At 36.5% G+C, this 18809-nt stretch overlaps 1 protein-coding gene across 1 annotated transcript in view; it reads left to right on the top strand.

Annotated features, from left to right (window-relative positions):
• The window catches only part of SPATA16 (spermatogenesis associated 16), a 279707-nt gene that overhangs the window by 55830 nt on the left and 205068 nt on the right, over positions 1 to 18809 (top strand). Inside the window, exon 2 of the mRNA XM_003416233.4 lies at positions 15867 to 16012. Coding sequence (XP_003416281.2) covers positions 15867 to 16012 — 146 coding nt within the window. The remainder of the gene's footprint in view (positions 1 to 15866; positions 16013 to 18809) is intronic.

Here is an 18809-nt window from a genome sequence, read left to right as displayed (position 1 = left end):
GTTGTCTGATATAGTGCTGGAAGATGAGCCCCCAGGTTGGAAGGCACTCAAAAGATGACTGGGGAAGAGCTTCCTCCTCAAAGTAGAGTCGACCTTAATGACGTGGATGGAGTAAAGCTTCCAGGACCCTCATTTGATGATGTGGCGTGACTCAAAATGAGAAGCAGCAGCTGCAAACATCCATTAATAATTGGAACCTGGAATGTATGAAGTATGAATCTAAGAAAATTGGGAATCATCAAAAATGAAATGGAACGCATAACCATCGATATCCTAGGCATTAGTGAGCTGAAATGGACTGGTATTGGCCATTTTGAATCAGACAATCATATAGTCTACTATGCTGGGAATGACAACTCGAAGAGGAATGGTGTTGCATTCATCGTCAAAAAGAACGTTTCAAGATCTATCCTGAAGTACAACACTGTCAGTGATAGGATAATATCCATACGCCTACAAGGAAGACCAGTTAATACAATTATTATTCAAATTTACACACCAACCACTAGGGCCAAAGATGAAGAAATAGAAGGTTTTTATCAGCTGCTACAGTCTGAAATTGATCGAACATGCAATCAAGATGCATTGATAATTACTGGCGATTGGAATGCAAAAGTTGGAAACAAGGAAGAAGGACCAGTAGTTGGAAAATATGGCCTTGGTGATAGAAACAATGCCAGAGATTGAATGATAGAGTTTTGCAAGACCAACGACTTCTTCATTGCAAATACCTTCTTTCACCAACATAAACGGTGACTATATACATGGACCTCGCCAGATGGAACACACAGAAATCAAATTGACTACATCTGTGGAAAGAGACGATGGAAAAGCTCAATCTCATCAGTTGGAACAGGCCAGGGGCCGACTGTGGAACAGACCATCAATTGCTCATATGCAAGTTCAAGCTGAAGCTGAAGAAAATCAGAGCAAGTCCAAGAGAGCCAAAATATGACCTTGAGTATATCCCACCTGAATTTAGAGACCATCTCAAGAATAGATTTGACACATTGAACACTAGTGACCGAAGACCAGATGAGTTGTGGAATGATATCAAGGACATCACCCATGAAGAAAGCAAGAGGTCACTGAAAAGACAGGAAAGAAAGAAAAGACCAAGATGGATGTCAGAGGAGACTCTGAAACTTGCTCTTGAACATTGAGCAGCTAAAGCAAAAGGAAGAATTGATGAAGTAAAAGAACTGAACAGAAGATTTCAAAGGGCCTCTCGAGAAGACAAAGTAAAGTATTACAATGACATGTGCAAAGAGCTGGAGATGGAAAACCAAAAGGGAAGAACACACTTGGGGTTTCTCAAGCTGAAAGAACTGAAGAAAAAATTTAAGCCTCAAGTTGCAATAGTGAAGCATTCCATGGGGAAAATATTTAATGACGCAGGAAGCATCAAAAGAAGATGGAAGGAATACACAGAGTCATTAAACCAAAAAGAATTAGTTGATATTCAACCATTTCAAGAGGTGGCATATGATCAGGAACCAATGGTATTGAAGGAAGAATCCAAGCTGCTCTGAAGGCATTGGCGAAAAACAAGGCTCCAGGAATTGATGGATTATCAATTGAGATATTTCAACAAACAGATGCAGAGCTGGAGGTGCTCACTCATCTATGCCAAGAAATATGGAAGACAGTTCCTGGCCAACTGAATGGAAGAGATCTATATTTATGCCTATTCCAAGAAAGGTGATCCAACCAAATGTGGAAATTATAGAACAATATCGTTAATATCACACACAAGCAAGATTTTGCTGAAGATCATTCAAAAATGGCTGCAGCAGTGTATCGACAGGGAACTGCCAGAAATTCAGGCCAGTTTCAGAAGTGGGCGTGGAACCAGGGATATCATTGCTGATGTCAGATGGATCCTGGCTGAAAGCAGAGAATACCAGAAGGATGTTTACCTGTGTTTTATTGACTATGCAAAGGCATTTGACTGTGTGGACCATAACAAACTATGGATAACACTGCAAAGAATGGGAATTCCAGTACACTTAATTGTGCTCATGAGGAACCTTTACATAAATCAAGAGGTAGTTGTTCAGACAGAACAAGGGGATACTGATTGGTTTAAAGTCATGAAAGGTGTGCGTCAGGGTTGTATTCTTTCACCATACCTATTTAATCTGTATGCTGAACAAATAATCCGAGAAGCTGGACTATATGAAGAAGAACGGGGCATCAGGATTGGAGGAAGACTCGTTAACAACGTGCGTTATGCAGATGACACAACCTTGCTTGCTGAAAGTGAAGAGGACTTGAAGCACTTACTAATGAAGATCAAAGACCACAGCCTTCAGTATGGATTACACCTCAACATAAAGAAAACAAAAATCCTCACAACTGGACCAATGAGCAACATCATGATAAACAGAGAAAAGATTGAAGTTGTCAAGGATTTCATTTTACTTGGATCCACAATCAACAACCACGGAAGCAGCAGTCAAGAAATCAAAAGACGCATAGCTTTGGGCAAATCTGCTGCAAAGGACCTCTCCAAAGTGTGGAAGAGCAAAGATGTCACCCTGAAGGACTAAGGTGCGCCTGACCGAAGCCATGGTATTTTCGATCGCATCATATGCATGTGAAAGCTGGACAATGAATAAGGAAGACCGAAGAAGAGTTGACACCTTTCGATTGTGGTGTTGGTGAAGAATATTGAATATACCATGGACTGCCAAAAGAACAAACACATCTGTCTTGGAAGAAGTGCGGCCAGAATGCTCCTTAGAGGCAAGGATGGCGAGACTGCATCTTACATACTTTGGACATGTTGTCAGGAGGGATCAGTCCCAGGAGAAGGACATCATGCTTGGCTGAGTACAGGGTCAGCAGAAAAGAGGAAGACCCTCAACGAGCTGGACTGACACAGTGGCTGCAACAATGAGCTCAAGCATAACAAAGATTGTAATGGTGGCACAGGACCGGGCAGTGTTTTGTTCTGTTGTGCATAGGGTTGCTGAGTCAGAACCGACTTGACGGCACCTAACAACAACAACAACAACATGAAAATGTCTTAGAAATTATACAAATTTACTAGTAATGGAATCTATAATATCTTTCATTTTTTTAGAGATTGTCCTCCATATTTTTATTTGATTTTATCGCATATTAATTCTTATTGCTTCTCTTTTAAAAGCCATTCCACAATTTCATGTTTAATTTCTTCATAATTTTCATTATTTCTTCCAATTCTCTAATATCAAAGAATAGTGTCTTTTCAAGTTATTTTCTTTAAAAAAATTTTTTTTTGTGGTGAAACATATATTCCAAAACATTTGCCATATTAACTGCTTTTACTTGTATAATTCACTGGCATTAATTACATTCACCATGTTGCATAACCTTCCCCACTATCCATTTCCAGATTTTTCATCACCCTTAACAGAAACTCAGTATCACCTAAGCAGTGTCTTACTATTTCCTCCTCACCCACTCCTAGTAGACACTAATAAACTTTGGTCTCAACGCATTTGCCTATTCTAGATATTTCATGTAAGTGGGATCATGCAATATTTGTAATTTTGTGTCTGACTTATTTCATTCAGCATAATGTTTTCAAGGATCATCTATGCTGTAGCATGTATCAGAATTTTATTTCCTTTATGGCTATATAATATTCCATTGTATGGATATACCATTTTATGTATATCCATTTATCTCTGATGGATATTTGGGTTGTTTTCACCTGCTGGCCTATTGTGAATAATGCTGCAATGAACTTTGATGTACAAGTACCTGATTGAGTCTCTGCTTTTAAGACTTTTGGGTATATACCTAGGAGTGGAATGTCGGGGTTATATGGTAATTCTATGTTTAACTTTTTTTGTTTGTTTTTTATTTTCCTAAAAATATTTTATTGTATTTTAGATGGAAGTTTACACAGCAAATTAGGTTCCCATTAATCAGTTTTTATACAAATTGTTCTGTGACATTGATTACAATTTTCGCAATATGTCAGCAGTCTCATTATTTCTGTGTTTAACTTCTTGAGGAACCATCACACTGTTTTCCACAGTGGCTACCCCATTTTACATTCCCACCCACAATGGATAAGGGTTCCAGTTTCTCCATATCCTCTCCAACAATTGTTATTTTCTGTTTTTCTGGTAATAGCCATTGCTTCAACATAAAGAAAACAAAAATCCTCACAACTGGACCAATAAACAACATCATGATAAACAGAGAAAATATTGAAGTTGTCAAGGATTTCATTTTACTTGGATCCACAATTAACACCCGTGGAAGCAGCAATCAAGAAATCAAAAGATGTATTGCATTAGGCAAAAGACCTCTTTAAAGTGTTGAAAAGCAAAGATGTCATTTTGAGGACTAAGGTGGGCCTGACCCAAACCATGGTATTTTCAATTGCTTCATATGCATGCGAAACCTGGACAACGAATAGGGAAGATTGAAGAAGAATTGATGAATTTTAATTATGGTGTTGGCAAGGAATGTTGAATATACCATGCACTGCCAGAAGAATGAACAAATTTGTCTTGAAAGTAGAGCCAGAATGCTCTCTAGAGGGAAGGATGGTGAGATTTCGTACTTTGAATGTGTTATCAGGAGGGGCCAGTCCCTGGAGAAGGGCATCATGCTTAGTAAAGTAGAGGTTCAGAGGAAGAGGGGAAGACACTCAGTGATATAGACTGACATAGTGGCTGATCTGCTTCCAAGAGCTCACAACCTTGAAGTCTTAGGGAACAGTTTTACTCTGCGCACATCAGTTGCCATGAGTCAGAATCAACGAATCAGCAATTAACAACAATGACTAATGACTTTGAGCACCTTTTCATATGCTTATTGACCATTTGTATATTTTCTTTGGTGAAATATCTATTCAAGCTCTTTGCCCATTTTTGATTGGATTGTTTATCTTTGTTGTCAAGTTGTAGGAACTCTATATATTCTGTGTATTAAGCCCTTATCAGGTATATTCTTCCTAAATATTTTGTCCCATTCTGTAGGTTGCCTCTTCATTTTCTTGCTAATGTCTCTTGATGCATAAAAAAAGCATAGAAGCTATTAATATTGATGAGGTCTGATTTATCTATTTTGTCTTTTGGTGTCATATCAAAGAATAAATACATTGTCAAAAATGAGGTCCTGAAATATTACTTCTGTATTTCATTCTAACAGTTTTCTGGATTTAATTCTTACATGTAGATCTTTCATCCAATTTGAGTCAATTTTCATATATGGTATGAGGTATGAGTCCAGCCTTTTTTTTTCACATGGAGATCCACCTGTCCCAGCATCATTAATTGAAAAGATTTCTTTCCCCCATTGGATGGACTTAGCACTTTTGTCAGAAATCAATGGGCTACACATGTATGAATTTGTTCCTGGACTCTAAATTCTGTCCCATTGGTCTATGTGTCTATTATTATACCAGTAACCAGATTTTTTGATACTGAAACTTTATAGTATGTTTTGAAATTAGGAAATGTGAATAAGTGAACAATTTGTTTTCTAAAGATCAGCATGAAGCTGACTCCTGTGGGATGGAGGTTAAAGATGTCCCAAATGTCCAACTTTTCCAAGCTGCTGTACCACTCCATCATCTCTAACATCAACTACTCCCTCTTCCTTCAATACTCTCCCTCCTGTCTTTGGGTTCCCTAATTTGCTGCCATGTCTCACAGAACTCACAATCTACATAAAGGAAATGGCTCACATGATTGTGGAGGCTGACAAGTCCCAAATCCATGAGTGAGGTGTGGGCTTCTCCTGACCCATGTGGCTTAAGGGGTTGATGAACCCAAACCAGCAGTTCAGACCACAGGCTCCTGGCTCACAAGGCTGTGGAAGCTGGTGAATCAGGTCACACTATAGGCCGCCTACCCAAGGGCCTGTGGAGGCCAGCGAATTCCAGAATCGACACTTCAGACGGCAGGCCTCTGACTCAAGTCCCGAGAACTGGAGGTCAATTGATCGTGAACGGAAGCAGGATCCAGATGCAGAGAGAGCCTCACCAAGACACACACATATATCTTAGATGCAGGTCACACCCCGGGGGGGGTGTAATTTTAGTAAGGATGGAACTTGAGTCTTGCCCTCCTGCAAGGCTGCGACCCAAGACACACTCTACACCAGTCCTGCCTCATCAACATGCAGAGGTCAGGATCCACAACACATAAAATGGAGGACAACATACAATACCGGGAATCGTGACCTAGCCAGGTTGACACATAACCCCAACCTCCACAGGTTCCCTATACTTTATTTGCATAGCCCCACTCAGTCATTGTGTGTGAGTCACAAGGACCATGGCTAGAAGGGCTATATTAAGTAATTCATTACACTGCAGTGAGTTCTACTTTGTTTTTCAAGTTTGCTTTGGCTGTTCAGGGCCTCTTCCGGTTTCATATACATTTGGGCATTGGCTTTTCCATTTCTCCAAAGAAGGCTGATGGAATTTTGATAGGGATTGCACTGAATCTCTAGAATACTTTGTATAGTAATGACATCTTAACAGTACTAAGTCTTCCAGTCCATGAACTGAGAATGTCCTTCTGTTTATTTAGGTTTTAGTTAATTTCTTTCAGCAATGTTTTATAGTCTTTGGTGAACAAGTCTTTTACCTCTGTAGTTAAATTTATGTCTAGGTATTTTATTGTTTCAGCTGCTATTGCAAATAGAATTGTTTTCTTATTGAAATTGTTTGTTACTAGTGTATAAAAATACAACTGATTTTTGTGTGTTAATCTTGTACCCTGCAACTTTGATGAATTCATTTATTAGCTCCAGTAGATTTTTTTATGGCTTCTTTGAGGTTTTCTATATATAGGATCACGTTATCTGTGAATAGGGATAATTTTACTTCTTCCTTCCTGGTTTAGATGATTTTTATGTATTTTCTTTGCCTAATTATTCTTACTAAGACTTCCACTACCATGTTGAATTGCAGTGGTGAAAGTGGACACCTTTGTCTTATTCCTAATCTTAAGGGGAAAGCTGTCAATCTTCCTCCTTTGAGTAAGATGTTAGCTGTGAGTTTTTTATAAATGTCCTTTACCATATTGAGGAAATTCCCTTCTTTTCCTAGTTTGTTGAGTGATTTTTTATTATCCGAGGTTGTTGCATTTTCTCAAATGTCTTTTCTCATTGATTGAGATGATCCTGTGGTTCTTTTCCTTTGTTCTATCAATGTGATACATTAGATCAATTGATTTCCTAATGTTGAACTACCTTTGCATTCCTCAAATAAATTCCACTTGGTCATGGTGAGGAGCCCTGGTGGCACAGTGGTGAAGACCTGGGCTGCTAACCAAAAGGTCGGCAGTTCAAATCTACCAGCTGATCCTTGGAAACTCTGTGGCGCAATTCTACTCTGTCCTATAGAGTCGCTATGAGTTGAAATCAACTCGACAGCAAGGGGCTTTGCTTTTTGCTGAGGGTTTTTGCATCTATATTTCTAAGGGATGTTGGTCTGTAGTTTTCTTCTCTTGTGGTGTCTTTGTCTGGCTTTGGTGTCAAGGTAATTCTGGCCTCTTAGGATGAGTTAGGAAGTATCAAATTATCTTTCATATTTTGATTCAAATGAACATCTTCAGGACTCAGTCTTGGGCTTTCCAGCTTCTCTGTCTGGTTCTGTTCCTTCTACACTGACTTCATTCTCAGACAAGTATCCATCCCATAGAGCAAAGAAAGATCCCTGAACACTAAGCTGCTGCAGTTGTAACATCTGCATCCTGCATTCTACCCTTTGGGGTAGAAGCAATTCCCCAAAGGCGTTCAATTTATAGAATTGGGAAAGAAATGTAGAGCATACTAAAACATGTGGCTTCCATAACTGAGGTCATAGAGATTAATACGAAAAATAGTAAGAACATAGAATACAAGTGGTAAAAGACCCAAACAAATAATCCATAAATGATGAAATAGAAAGAACTAACAAATATGCAATAAAAAAATCTTGTCTCACAAGTAACTAAGAAAAGCAGGTGGTAAAGTTTTAAAGAATAATAAGCCCACACTTTCTTAAATAGCTCTTGGCAAAAGAGATGGAAATAAAAGCTATTTTTTTTTATTTGAGTAAAGCACAGAAGCATTCAACTGTCAAAAACAAACAACTCAGAACACCATTAATAGATTGCTAATAGACATTTTAAAGATGGGTAGCACATCATTTACCTAGTAAATGAGTGCTCTGATTAACCAGGATTCTTATATAAAGTTATCAGTAACTTTTGAACAAAACTTCTGACTGGTGGAAATTTACATGATTTTGCCAAACAGTTCCAAGACAATCACAAGATCAATGAGTCTTGGTTACAAGATCCCTGAAGTTTTGAAAACAGCCTATGTTCACCAATCTTGAACACAGGATATGTTCATTAGTTTTGAAAAAAGGATACGTTCATTAACTTGAAAACAGGATTGTTTATTAATTTTGAAAACAGGATGTGTTTATTAATTTTGATTGTTTTCTGAAAAAGTAAGTTTAAGTTAAAGCCTTTCTGGTTTCAGTGGTCCTAGTCATCTAGGTACTTTCATTTATTTATTTTGGCTTTAACAAAGACAAGTTTATTCTCTCATAGTCCAGTAGGCTAGAAGTCTGAACTCAGGGCACTGGCTCCAGGGGAAAGCTTTCTTTCTCTGTTGGCTCTGAAGGAAGGTCCTCATTATCAGTCTTTTCTTGGTCTGGGAGCATCTGAGCCCCAGGAACCTCAGGTCCAAAGAATGTGCTCTGCTCCCGGTGCTGCTTTCTTGGTGGTATGAGGTCCCCCTTTTAATCTAGGTACTTTTAAATGTTAGTTTATAGCATAGCTAAAGATTCTTTATTCATTACAGTGCGTTTAACAAGATGAGCTTTAGTGTCATGTCTAATAGAATTCTTTATGTTTTCATAAAGTAAAACTTGCAATTTTTCAACACGAAAAAATTAAATATAAGAAAAACTAAAATAAATGAACAAAGTATCCAACTACTGACATTAGGGGAAAAAAAAAAAACTGGAAGAAAAACCCCTGAGAGAAAGAAATAACAAAGCCAAGTTAAAAACCAAAATTAATGAATTAGAAAGCAGAGTAGTAGAACTAATAAATGAATCTACGAGTTCCCTGTTTTTAGGGAAAACAAAATGAACCTCAGGCAAGCCTAGTGAATGACCAGAGAAAACACAAGTTCATAGTACAGCAACGAGGAAGGGGATAACAGCACCAGAGCACAGGCATTTACAATGTTCTAAGAGTATAATATTCTCCACTATAAGGACAGATTTCACAATCTGGATGCAACTCATGATTTTCTAGGAAAATATAAATTAACAAAATTGATGTGAAGAGTTGGAAATCAGAACAGAAAAAATAATCAAGTAAGAAAACAAGACGTGCAAGGAACAGGGCTCGGATATTTTTCCAACTATATTTAATTCGAAACGTTCCATAGCACTGAAAAATATGGGAATTTTTCCAATTTGTTTTACGAAGCTAGCAGAAGCCTGATACCAAAACGTGACAAACAGAAACTCAAAATAAATGACACACTGGGGGAAAAATCTAATTATAAAATGAAACTAAGTCAATAAGAATTAGAATAGCCCAATTCAAAAATGAATAAAATTCATGAACAAACAGTATATTTGCACAAATGGCCAATACACATAAGAAGTTGAGCTAGTAATCAAATTAAGGTAAGGTGCCATTTTAGCCCATCTAATTAGTAAAGAATAAATAAACGCATTGCTAACACCAAGCATGGGTGAGGGTATAGAGAAACAACAACTTTCATACCTTGTTGGTAAAAGTGTAGAACTTTTTTGGAGAAGAATTTAATGGGGTATACGCTGAAGAATTTTTTTGGATTGGATTGAATACCCCTGACTCAGCAGTTCCAATATGTAGGGATGGATTATAAGAAATAGAATGTAACAGTTAGAAAATGATCAAATATGAGGCAAAGATGTATTTACAAGGCTGTTCAGTGTATATTACTTATGACATTGGAAACTTTCAGTGTCACTGCAGAAATTTCTCACTAGAAACAGCATTAAACAGGGAGCTAGTAAAATTATGCAGTCGTTTAAAATAATTATATTAATGTTACTTATTGACTTGATATATTCAGAGAAACAAAAGAAAAAGGTAGGTTACACAACAGTATGTTGTTGTTGTTAGGTGTCATAGAGTCATTTTTGACTCCTATCAACCCCATGTGACAGAGAAGAACTGCCCCATAGGGTTTTCTTGGCTGTAATCTTTACAAGCAGATGACCAGGTCTTTCTCCCACAGAGACACTGGCTGGGTTTGAACTGCCAACCTTTCGAATTAGTAGCTGAGCTCTTAACCATTTGCGCCACCAGGGCTCCTACATAATAGTACAGGTAATAATAATAATAATAGTTTGTAAGTGGATAGATAGGTGGGTAGATAGATAGATAGATAGGTACCACACTAATATCTAACCCTAACCCTAACCTATAGATAGGTACCACACTAATATCTAACCCTAACCCTAACCTATAGATAGGTACCACACTAGTATCTATCACTAATATCTTCTATAGATAGGTACCACACTAATATCTATCAGTGGTCATTTTTAATAATAAAATTCTTCTTGCTATCAGTGGTGAAGAACCAGTTTTTATTTTTCTTCCCCAATCTGTTGTGGGCTGATACTTCATTAAATATGGTAAAAAAATAAATTACTAGGAAAAATGAAATAGAAATAAGAATATTATGTAAATGGAATCCTACTGTATGTAATCTTCTGGAATGAATTTTTACACTCAGCATAATTCCCTGGAAATTTATTCAAGTTTTTACATGTATTGGTAGTTCATTCCTTTTAATTGCAGAGTAATATTCCATGCTATGGATCTACCATAGTTTGTTTAACCATCTACTCATTGAAAGACACCTAGATTGCTTCCAATTTTTGGTTATTACAAATTAAGTTACTATAAACATTGTTGTGTGGGTTTTTGTGGGAACACAAGTCTTTATTTCTCTGGGATAAATGCCAAGGAGTGTAATTGCTGAGTCTTTTGGTAGTTGCATGCTTAGTTTTTTAGTAAACTGCCATACTGTTTTCCACGGTTCTATCATTTTACAACGTCACTAAAAATGTATAAATAATCCAGTTTCTCGGCACACTTACCAGCCAGCTCCTGGTGCTGTCACTATTTTTTGTTTTAGCCACTCTGATAGGTAGGTAGTGATATCTCATTGTGCTCTTAATTTACATTTCTCTTTGGAAACCCTGATGGCGTAGGGGTTAAGTGCTAGGCTGCTAACCCAAAGGTCAGCAGTTCGAATCCACCAGGCCTCTTTGGAAACTCTATGGGGCAGTTCTAGGAAACCCTGGTGGTGTAGTGGTTAAGTGCTATGGCTGGTAATCAACAGGTCAGCAGTTCGAATTGCCAGGCGCTCCTTGGAAACCCTGTGGGGCCATTCTACTCTGTCCTATAGGCTCTCTATGAGTCGTTATCAACTCGGCAGCAACGGGTATAGGGCAGTTCTACTCTGTCCTTAGGGTCGCTATGATTTGGAATAGACTCGAAGGCAATGGGTTTGGGTTTTTTTTTTTTTTTTTTTTTTAATAGCTAATAATGTTGAACATGTTTTCATGTGCTTATTTGCCATCTATATATCCTCTTCAGAACCCTGGTGGAGCAGTGGCTAAGAGCTAGGCTGCTAACCAAAAGGTCAGCAGTTTGAATCTACCATATGAGGCAGTTCTACTCTGTCCTATAGGGTCACTAGGAATCAGAATCAACCAGACAGCAACAGGTTTCGTTTTGTTTTTGGTATATCCTCTTCGGTAAATGTTTGTTCATATCTTTTGCCCATTTTAAAATTGGAATTTTGGGGGTTTTTTACTATTAAATTTTGATTCCATTATGGTTGGAGGATATACCCTACATGATTTCAGTTCTTTTCATTTTGTTAAAGCCCAGGGTATGGTCTATATTCTTGACTTTTCTATGAATGTTTGACAAAAATGTATATTCTACTCCTGTTGGCTGGAATGTTTTATATATGTCAATTAGATCCTGTTGGTTGTGTTGTTCAGATTTTCAGTATTCTTACTGGTTTTCTATCTGATAGTTCTGTCATTTCCTGAGGGGGGTTATGGAAGTAACATTATTTTTTTAATGAATATGTGTATTTTTTTAATTAAAAGCATATAAAAAAAGCAAAGTGTGGAAAAGCAACATGAAAATTATATATGTATGTATAATCTTTATTACGATACAAAAACATGAAAAGGTAAAGATGGAAATATGCCAAAAAGTAATAGCAACTATGTATGGTGATAAGGTTATGAGCAATTTTCTCTCCACCTTTAGCTTTTTTTTGTTTGTTTGTTTTAATTTTCAAAAACAGAATACAAACCTTGAAGAGTTACTGAGTGGATGGATGATCTTTTTCCTTACTTACAGATATTTAATAACTCAAACAATGACACTTCTTCAAGATTTAGTGTTCTCTTTTTTTTTTCCTAGAGGATCTCCAGGGACCGCTCAAAATGATCTCCCAGGAATATAGTGGGCAAGCACTTACCATGCAATATTCTAATAAGAGGGAACCTATTAAAGTATCAATCTTGCTAATCATGATTCTACGTAAAGAAAAATGTTTGGGTGTGTTTTTAAGACTGGTTCTCATGATACGATATTTCGTATTGATTCTTTCTGTTCTTATTGTGCTTTATATTATTTTTATTTGTGTTTTTAAACAAACCTTGAAACCCCTTTGTGCCACAGTTTCTAGAATTCCATTTTATAATAATTTGCTTTATTGCAAACATGTTTCAAAGATGTACTGCTTTGGCACGAACAAATAAAACAATTTTTGGTAAAAATCAGTAACGTTCTCAGTCTTATAATACATGATTGGTAAACTAAGATTACCACAAATATTCATGCAACCTACACAGCAGGCTCCCTATTTTCCCATATAAATGTGAATTGAAAAATTACCCATCTTTCACAGCTGTCTAATAGTTGGGTTTCATGGAGTATTTTCTTTAGTGTGTTCAGACTGATCAATTTTATGCCTTTCCTGGCCTTGTATCTCACAGAAGTAGAAAATATTGCAGACGTTAGAAGATCAGCCATTTATTCTTCACTTTTTCTTACTGTTCATAGATAAAGCCTTTATTATTATTAAATCTTAAGGTCCGCTTCCTCCTGCCGTGAAAGACCTGAATGTCCTCCTGGAAGCTAGTCCCTGAAGGGCCTCTGCATTCAATACACGGGAAATGTGCCTTAGAAAGGAGGCTGTGCATACCATAAAGTGGGAGCACGTGTATAGGCAGGGGCTAAGTTGGCGCACAATGTTTCGCTTGTTTGTTTCATCTTTGTTTAAGAGTTTGTGTGAAGATTCCATAAAACCTGGACTCTTCAACTTGGGGTATTTAAAACCTGAGAGAGGGGGAATGCTTTTTTCATTTAGAAGGTAAAATTAAACAAAAAGGTCAAGAATTTTACCACTACGAGATATTAATAAATAAAACTACACAGTTTCCACTCATTTTATTTTCTACTACCTCAGTTTTTGTAAAGAGTTATGCCATACATTTTTTTTTTTTTTCTGGAATTGCACTGTTTAGATTTTTCTGGCTCCTCTGTGGTTGGATTGAGAGGAAAGAGGTAATACTGTCCCAAGCTGCCGTGTTCATACCATAATGCTTTTAAAAATTATTTTTTAAGGTCGGCTTACACTCACATTAACATTCGTGAGGTCAGATTCTCAAGAATAATTAGTAAATCTGCGTTAAGTGTTTTGGCTCCTGTATTGTCTGTATTACCAGCTGATCTTTATAAAAGCATCCAAACTTAGCATTGACTGAGCTCATTTCCACTGTATCTTCTGCATACAGTCTCTGGGTTTTTTTTCAAAATAATTGAAAACCTCTATATACAACATTTCACATGTAGTATATACTATACATTGTTTATACTCTAAGAGCCTTTATAATAAAAAAAATAATAAATAGTATGAATAAAAGTTGAGACTCTCTTGTCTGCAGGATACATTGGGGAAAAGACCTTATATTTGATCACGTATATAGAGTTTTGACAGGAAAACTGTTAATAGCACATATATCTAAAGAGCTCTTACAATTAATTTTTAAAAAATAAAAATGCCAGTGAAAACAGGCATGAAATAGAAAACAGGAATTTACAAAGGAACTAAAAAGTAGCCAAAATTATGAAAATGGCCTCTACAATACAGAATAAAATGTGAAGGCAGCAATTTTTACTTGGCAAGTAGTAGTAAATGCTCTATAAATATTTGCTGACTGGATGAGTGAAGTACCAATTCTCACCCATAAAATTGGTAAAGAGTTTTAAAAACAATATGAGCCTCCAGAATTCACAGAATAGTCAAGCAAAAGATAACATCAGATAAGTAACAATTCAAATTAGGGATATTAAATATCTACATTCTTTTTTTTTTTTTAATTTATTGTTTCTGGGTAAAATTAAGAAGGGAAATACATTTTGGAACAGAAAATAAAAAACTCAAACTCATTGCTGTCGATTCGATTCCAACTCACAGCAACCCCATGTGACAGAGTTGAACTGCCCCATAAGGTTTTCTTGGCTGTATCCTTTATGGAAGCAGAACCTGTAGATGGGTTTAAACCACCGAACTTAACTGATCTTCGGTGGCTTAACCACTGTACCACCACGGCTCCTTTGGAACAGAATATAAAAAGCTCCCCTTAAATAACCAAATTGAGCTTTAAAAAAAATTTGACAATGACATTTATATAAATGGCAATCCAGTCTCAAGAATTAATCAGTAAAAGAAAAATTAGTTTAAATTATGTCATTTAAACAAGCAGGCTTTAGAATACAAGCAATTTTATACTAAGATATAGATAAATAGGAATTAACCCCAAATATTACTATCCCCTGTGAGAGAATCACCCTCCCCATGATGTATACACAAACAGAGGAAGGAAAAAAACAAAGGATGCAGATATAGAAAGTCAAATCACTAAACATTAGAAAATTCTAAGGGGAAAAAAAGGGCTGATCTACCCTTGTCACATTATTGACATTTAATGTTTGGGGTTGTCCCCAAAATTTAATTATTTTCTTCCCCTCCAGTTTATCTATGGTGCCCAGAAACCATGGACTTCCTGGAATTTTTATTAAGAATTTCACATTCTTGCCATGTTTTTCAGCTACTGTGGCCTCTGCCAATAAATTCTAATAAATTTTCACTTCTTTCCTTTCAATAACATCCCAGAGAATATGATTCAGACTCAAATTAATCACCGATCATGTTAATGGCTCCTAGGAGTTTACTTCCGATACCCCTTATTATATTAAATCAAACTTGATAGGATGCTAGATCATTGCTCAGCTCGGTTTCCATAAAAGCACTGGTATTTAATAAGATTTATACCTGGTTTTCTGTTAATATCTTTGCTTACTGTGTGCTTTATTTTAAAAATGGGCATTCTTAGCAAGTGGCACATCTTTAGAATCTATCACCATACTTTTAAAAATAATGTACAGGAAACATTTTACAGTTAAATGTGCTGCTTGTTTTATATTATGGTCATATAATGTGAATACAAATAACTTATTTAATTTACAATCAAAATATTAATATTTTACCTGCAGTTTAGAAAGAGTAAAAAAAACAAACCCGTTGCCGTCGAGTTGACTCCAACTCATAGGGACCCTATAGAACAGAGTAGAACTGCCCCATGGGGTTTTCAAGGAGCTCCTAGTGGGTTCAAACTGCCAACCTTTTGGTTAGCAGCCGAGCTCTTAAACACTGAGCCACACGTACATATATATGTTTTTGCCAGATTAAAACATATAGTATAGGACAAAAATATAAGGAAACTTAAAGTATTGTATTTTTTAAAGCTTTGCAGCAAAGGGGCAGCTCTGGGAAAGCCATTTGAAGCATCTGCTGAAGATATAGCCAGCGTGGCAAGTTTCATTGAGACAAAGCTTGTTACTTGCTATCTACGGATGAGGAAACCTGACCTTGCCCTGAATCATGCACACAGGTAATAGGAAATATTAAAAACCACAAGAGGAGTTCCTGGGTAGTGTAAACAGCTAAGCACTCAGTTACTTACTGAAAGGTTGGAGTTCAAATGCACCCAGAGGTGCCTTGGAAGAAAGGCCTAGCGATCTGCTTCCTAAAGTCCTACTCTGAAACAAATGGGGTCATCATGAGTCAGAATCGTCTTGACAGCAGCTGCTTTGGGTTTGTTTATTTTGTTTTTTTGAATAACCATAAGTGAGTACTATCCATACAAGCAGAGGTTACCATGTGGACTTCTAGGATCAACTTCCATTTCATTTAAACGTTAAGAAGAAACAAAAACATTTATTCACTACTTGACTTGTTGGAAGGAATAGACACAAAAACAACTATTCATAACACAGGGCAAAATAAGAAGGCAGATGAGTGTAGAAGCAAAGAGCTGCAGGAAGACAGGAAAAAGAGAATCAGGTAAGTAAGGGAGGTGGTATTGAAGGGTAAAAAGGATTTCCAAAACTGCAGAAGAGGTAGGGAGTGGTAGGAGGGAATTCCAACTGAAGCATGAGCAAAAGCCATGACAGTTTGTGGCCTACTTGATGATAGCATACTGATTGAAAGGGTGCTCCACAGGGTGGGTGTTGTAGCTGTCCAAAGGTGGGAAACACTTTGTATCTATGTCCTTAAAAGTTTTCTTTTTCATATTTCTTTTCCTTCCCAGAAGTCTGTCGTTATGTTGTCTCCTGGTATCTTAGAAGCCCCAGGGTTACGCGAGCCTATCATTTCTTCTCTAAAAATGTACCTATCTTGTGTCTTATTTCTTAAAGAGCTTATTCTTGTCATGCGTAACTATCAGCTTTACCATATTTTTATGCAAATAATGCACACCCTGTGTTTGTTTGCTGGCTGCACCCTCCCCCCCGGCAAGTCACCCTCACAAGTGCTGTCATGCCAGTCCTCTTCCACGGGTTGCTATAGAAAATATAGCATAATGCACTTAAGGAAATACCTTGTGGGGGGAGGGGCAGCCAGCCAAAAAGTGCAGAAGATGCACATTATTTGTGTAAAAATATGGTAACCTACAACAAACATAATTAGAGTATACCTCTCAAATACCTCCTTCTTGGGAATTACTGTGCCTCTAACTGTCCCTGCCTGACTGAGAGGAATTTATCAAGAACTTTTATGCTGTCCATTTTCTGATCTTTTGTCCTGTACTTTTTTTGGTTACAATGGCAAAGCTAATACCAACATGAAGACATATTGCCTGCTTTGCTAATAACCACTGGGAAACATAATTATCGGTCATATTAAGACCCATTATGTAAGCGGGAGATCTGCCAACATGGTAAAAGTAATTTACAATCCCACATCCACGAGGATATAAAAGTTCTACCCAAGATTCTTCACAGCCCTAAGGAGACTAATAGTGGGCTTAAGCTTCACTTCAAGAACCAGCAGACAACAAAACCACTTTGAAATTCACTAGATAACCTGCTTGAAAGAAACTTTTGTACTTAAGAAAACTTCAGAATCTAAAGGTAGATTCCCTTTGATGCCAAATGAAAATTCTACTCCTCTGTACCTATTATCTGGAAGCATTTTATACAATCAAAATTTCCAAACCCAATATCTGGACATATGGTCTGTCGAAGAACTTTGCTCCATTTTCATTTGAAAGAAGCAATATTTGGAAGTGTAATGTATATTTTGATATGTCAAGATATTGGAATTTCTGGGATACTTGGGTAACTTGTGAGCACAATGAAAAAATATTTGAAATTGGGGCCAGTCCAGAAAAATCTATAGGTATATATAAACAATAATGAATTGAGATGACTGAAAGTAATTATATATCACCTTCTCCATGGCTTTCATAGTATGTAAAAAGAAACACCAACATGGCCTATATTTCAAGGAAATATCTCCTAGTTATCAGAATTGTTTGATGGGTTTTCTAATCCATTTTTAATAATAAATGAGTCCAAGTGTCACATCAAAATTCAGTACAATGTTATAAAAATAATGTGAATGAAAAGTCCATATTTTCTACTATAATCCAAATATAGGAACAATAAGATGATACAATTCCTGAGGATGCCAGGGTCAGCTTCAATGAGCTCACTATTTAAACTGAGAAAACTTATGTTTTAAAACAAAGACTGATCTTTCAAGACCTTGAAAATTACCAAGGGGCCAATACATAATGATGAATATCAAAATGATCTTTCTTATTATGTTAGGATTACCTTTCATACTCTTTTTTCCTACTATAAAATAATTTTTACTTCTGTTTCTAAATTGAACATTAAGTAAGAAATGCAAATCAATAGAGGTTAAACAGTCAATTCATACAATTAATTATGCACCAAGTGAAATAAATCATTTTGCTGGGCTTGTCATATTACAGAACTGCAGAAGTCAGTACATGTGATTCTAATTTAACAACATTTTTAAAGATCCCTGATTTGAAAAGAGTCTGAAATATAATCAATAAGTATATTTCTCAAAAAAAATAAATAACTCAAGATACTCAGCCTATAAATAGCTTATAACCATGATGTTACACACTGCACACAGGATTTTGCTTTTGTATTATTTTCACATTGTGATGGTTGGTACTAATCATGGCTCAAAATTAAAATATTCCTTTTTTGCATTTATTTGCATTTGCTGAAGCATCCTTTCTTTAATTTTATGTAAATGTGAGGTCTACTGCATATATTTAGGAGACTTGTTAACACAAAAATTAGCTTAAAAACCATCATGTCATTTTGCTTCTGATAAAAATAAATGCATATTGTTTTGTCATATAGAGA

This window comes from Loxodonta africana, chromosome 23, assembly GCF_030014295.1.
Source record: "Loxodonta africana isolate mLoxAfr1 chromosome 23, mLoxAfr1.hap2, whole genome shotgun sequence".
Lineage (NCBI taxonomy): Eukaryota > Metazoa > Chordata > Mammalia > Proboscidea > Elephantidae > Loxodonta > Loxodonta africana.
This window is presented reverse-complemented; position numbering and strand designations above follow the sequence as displayed.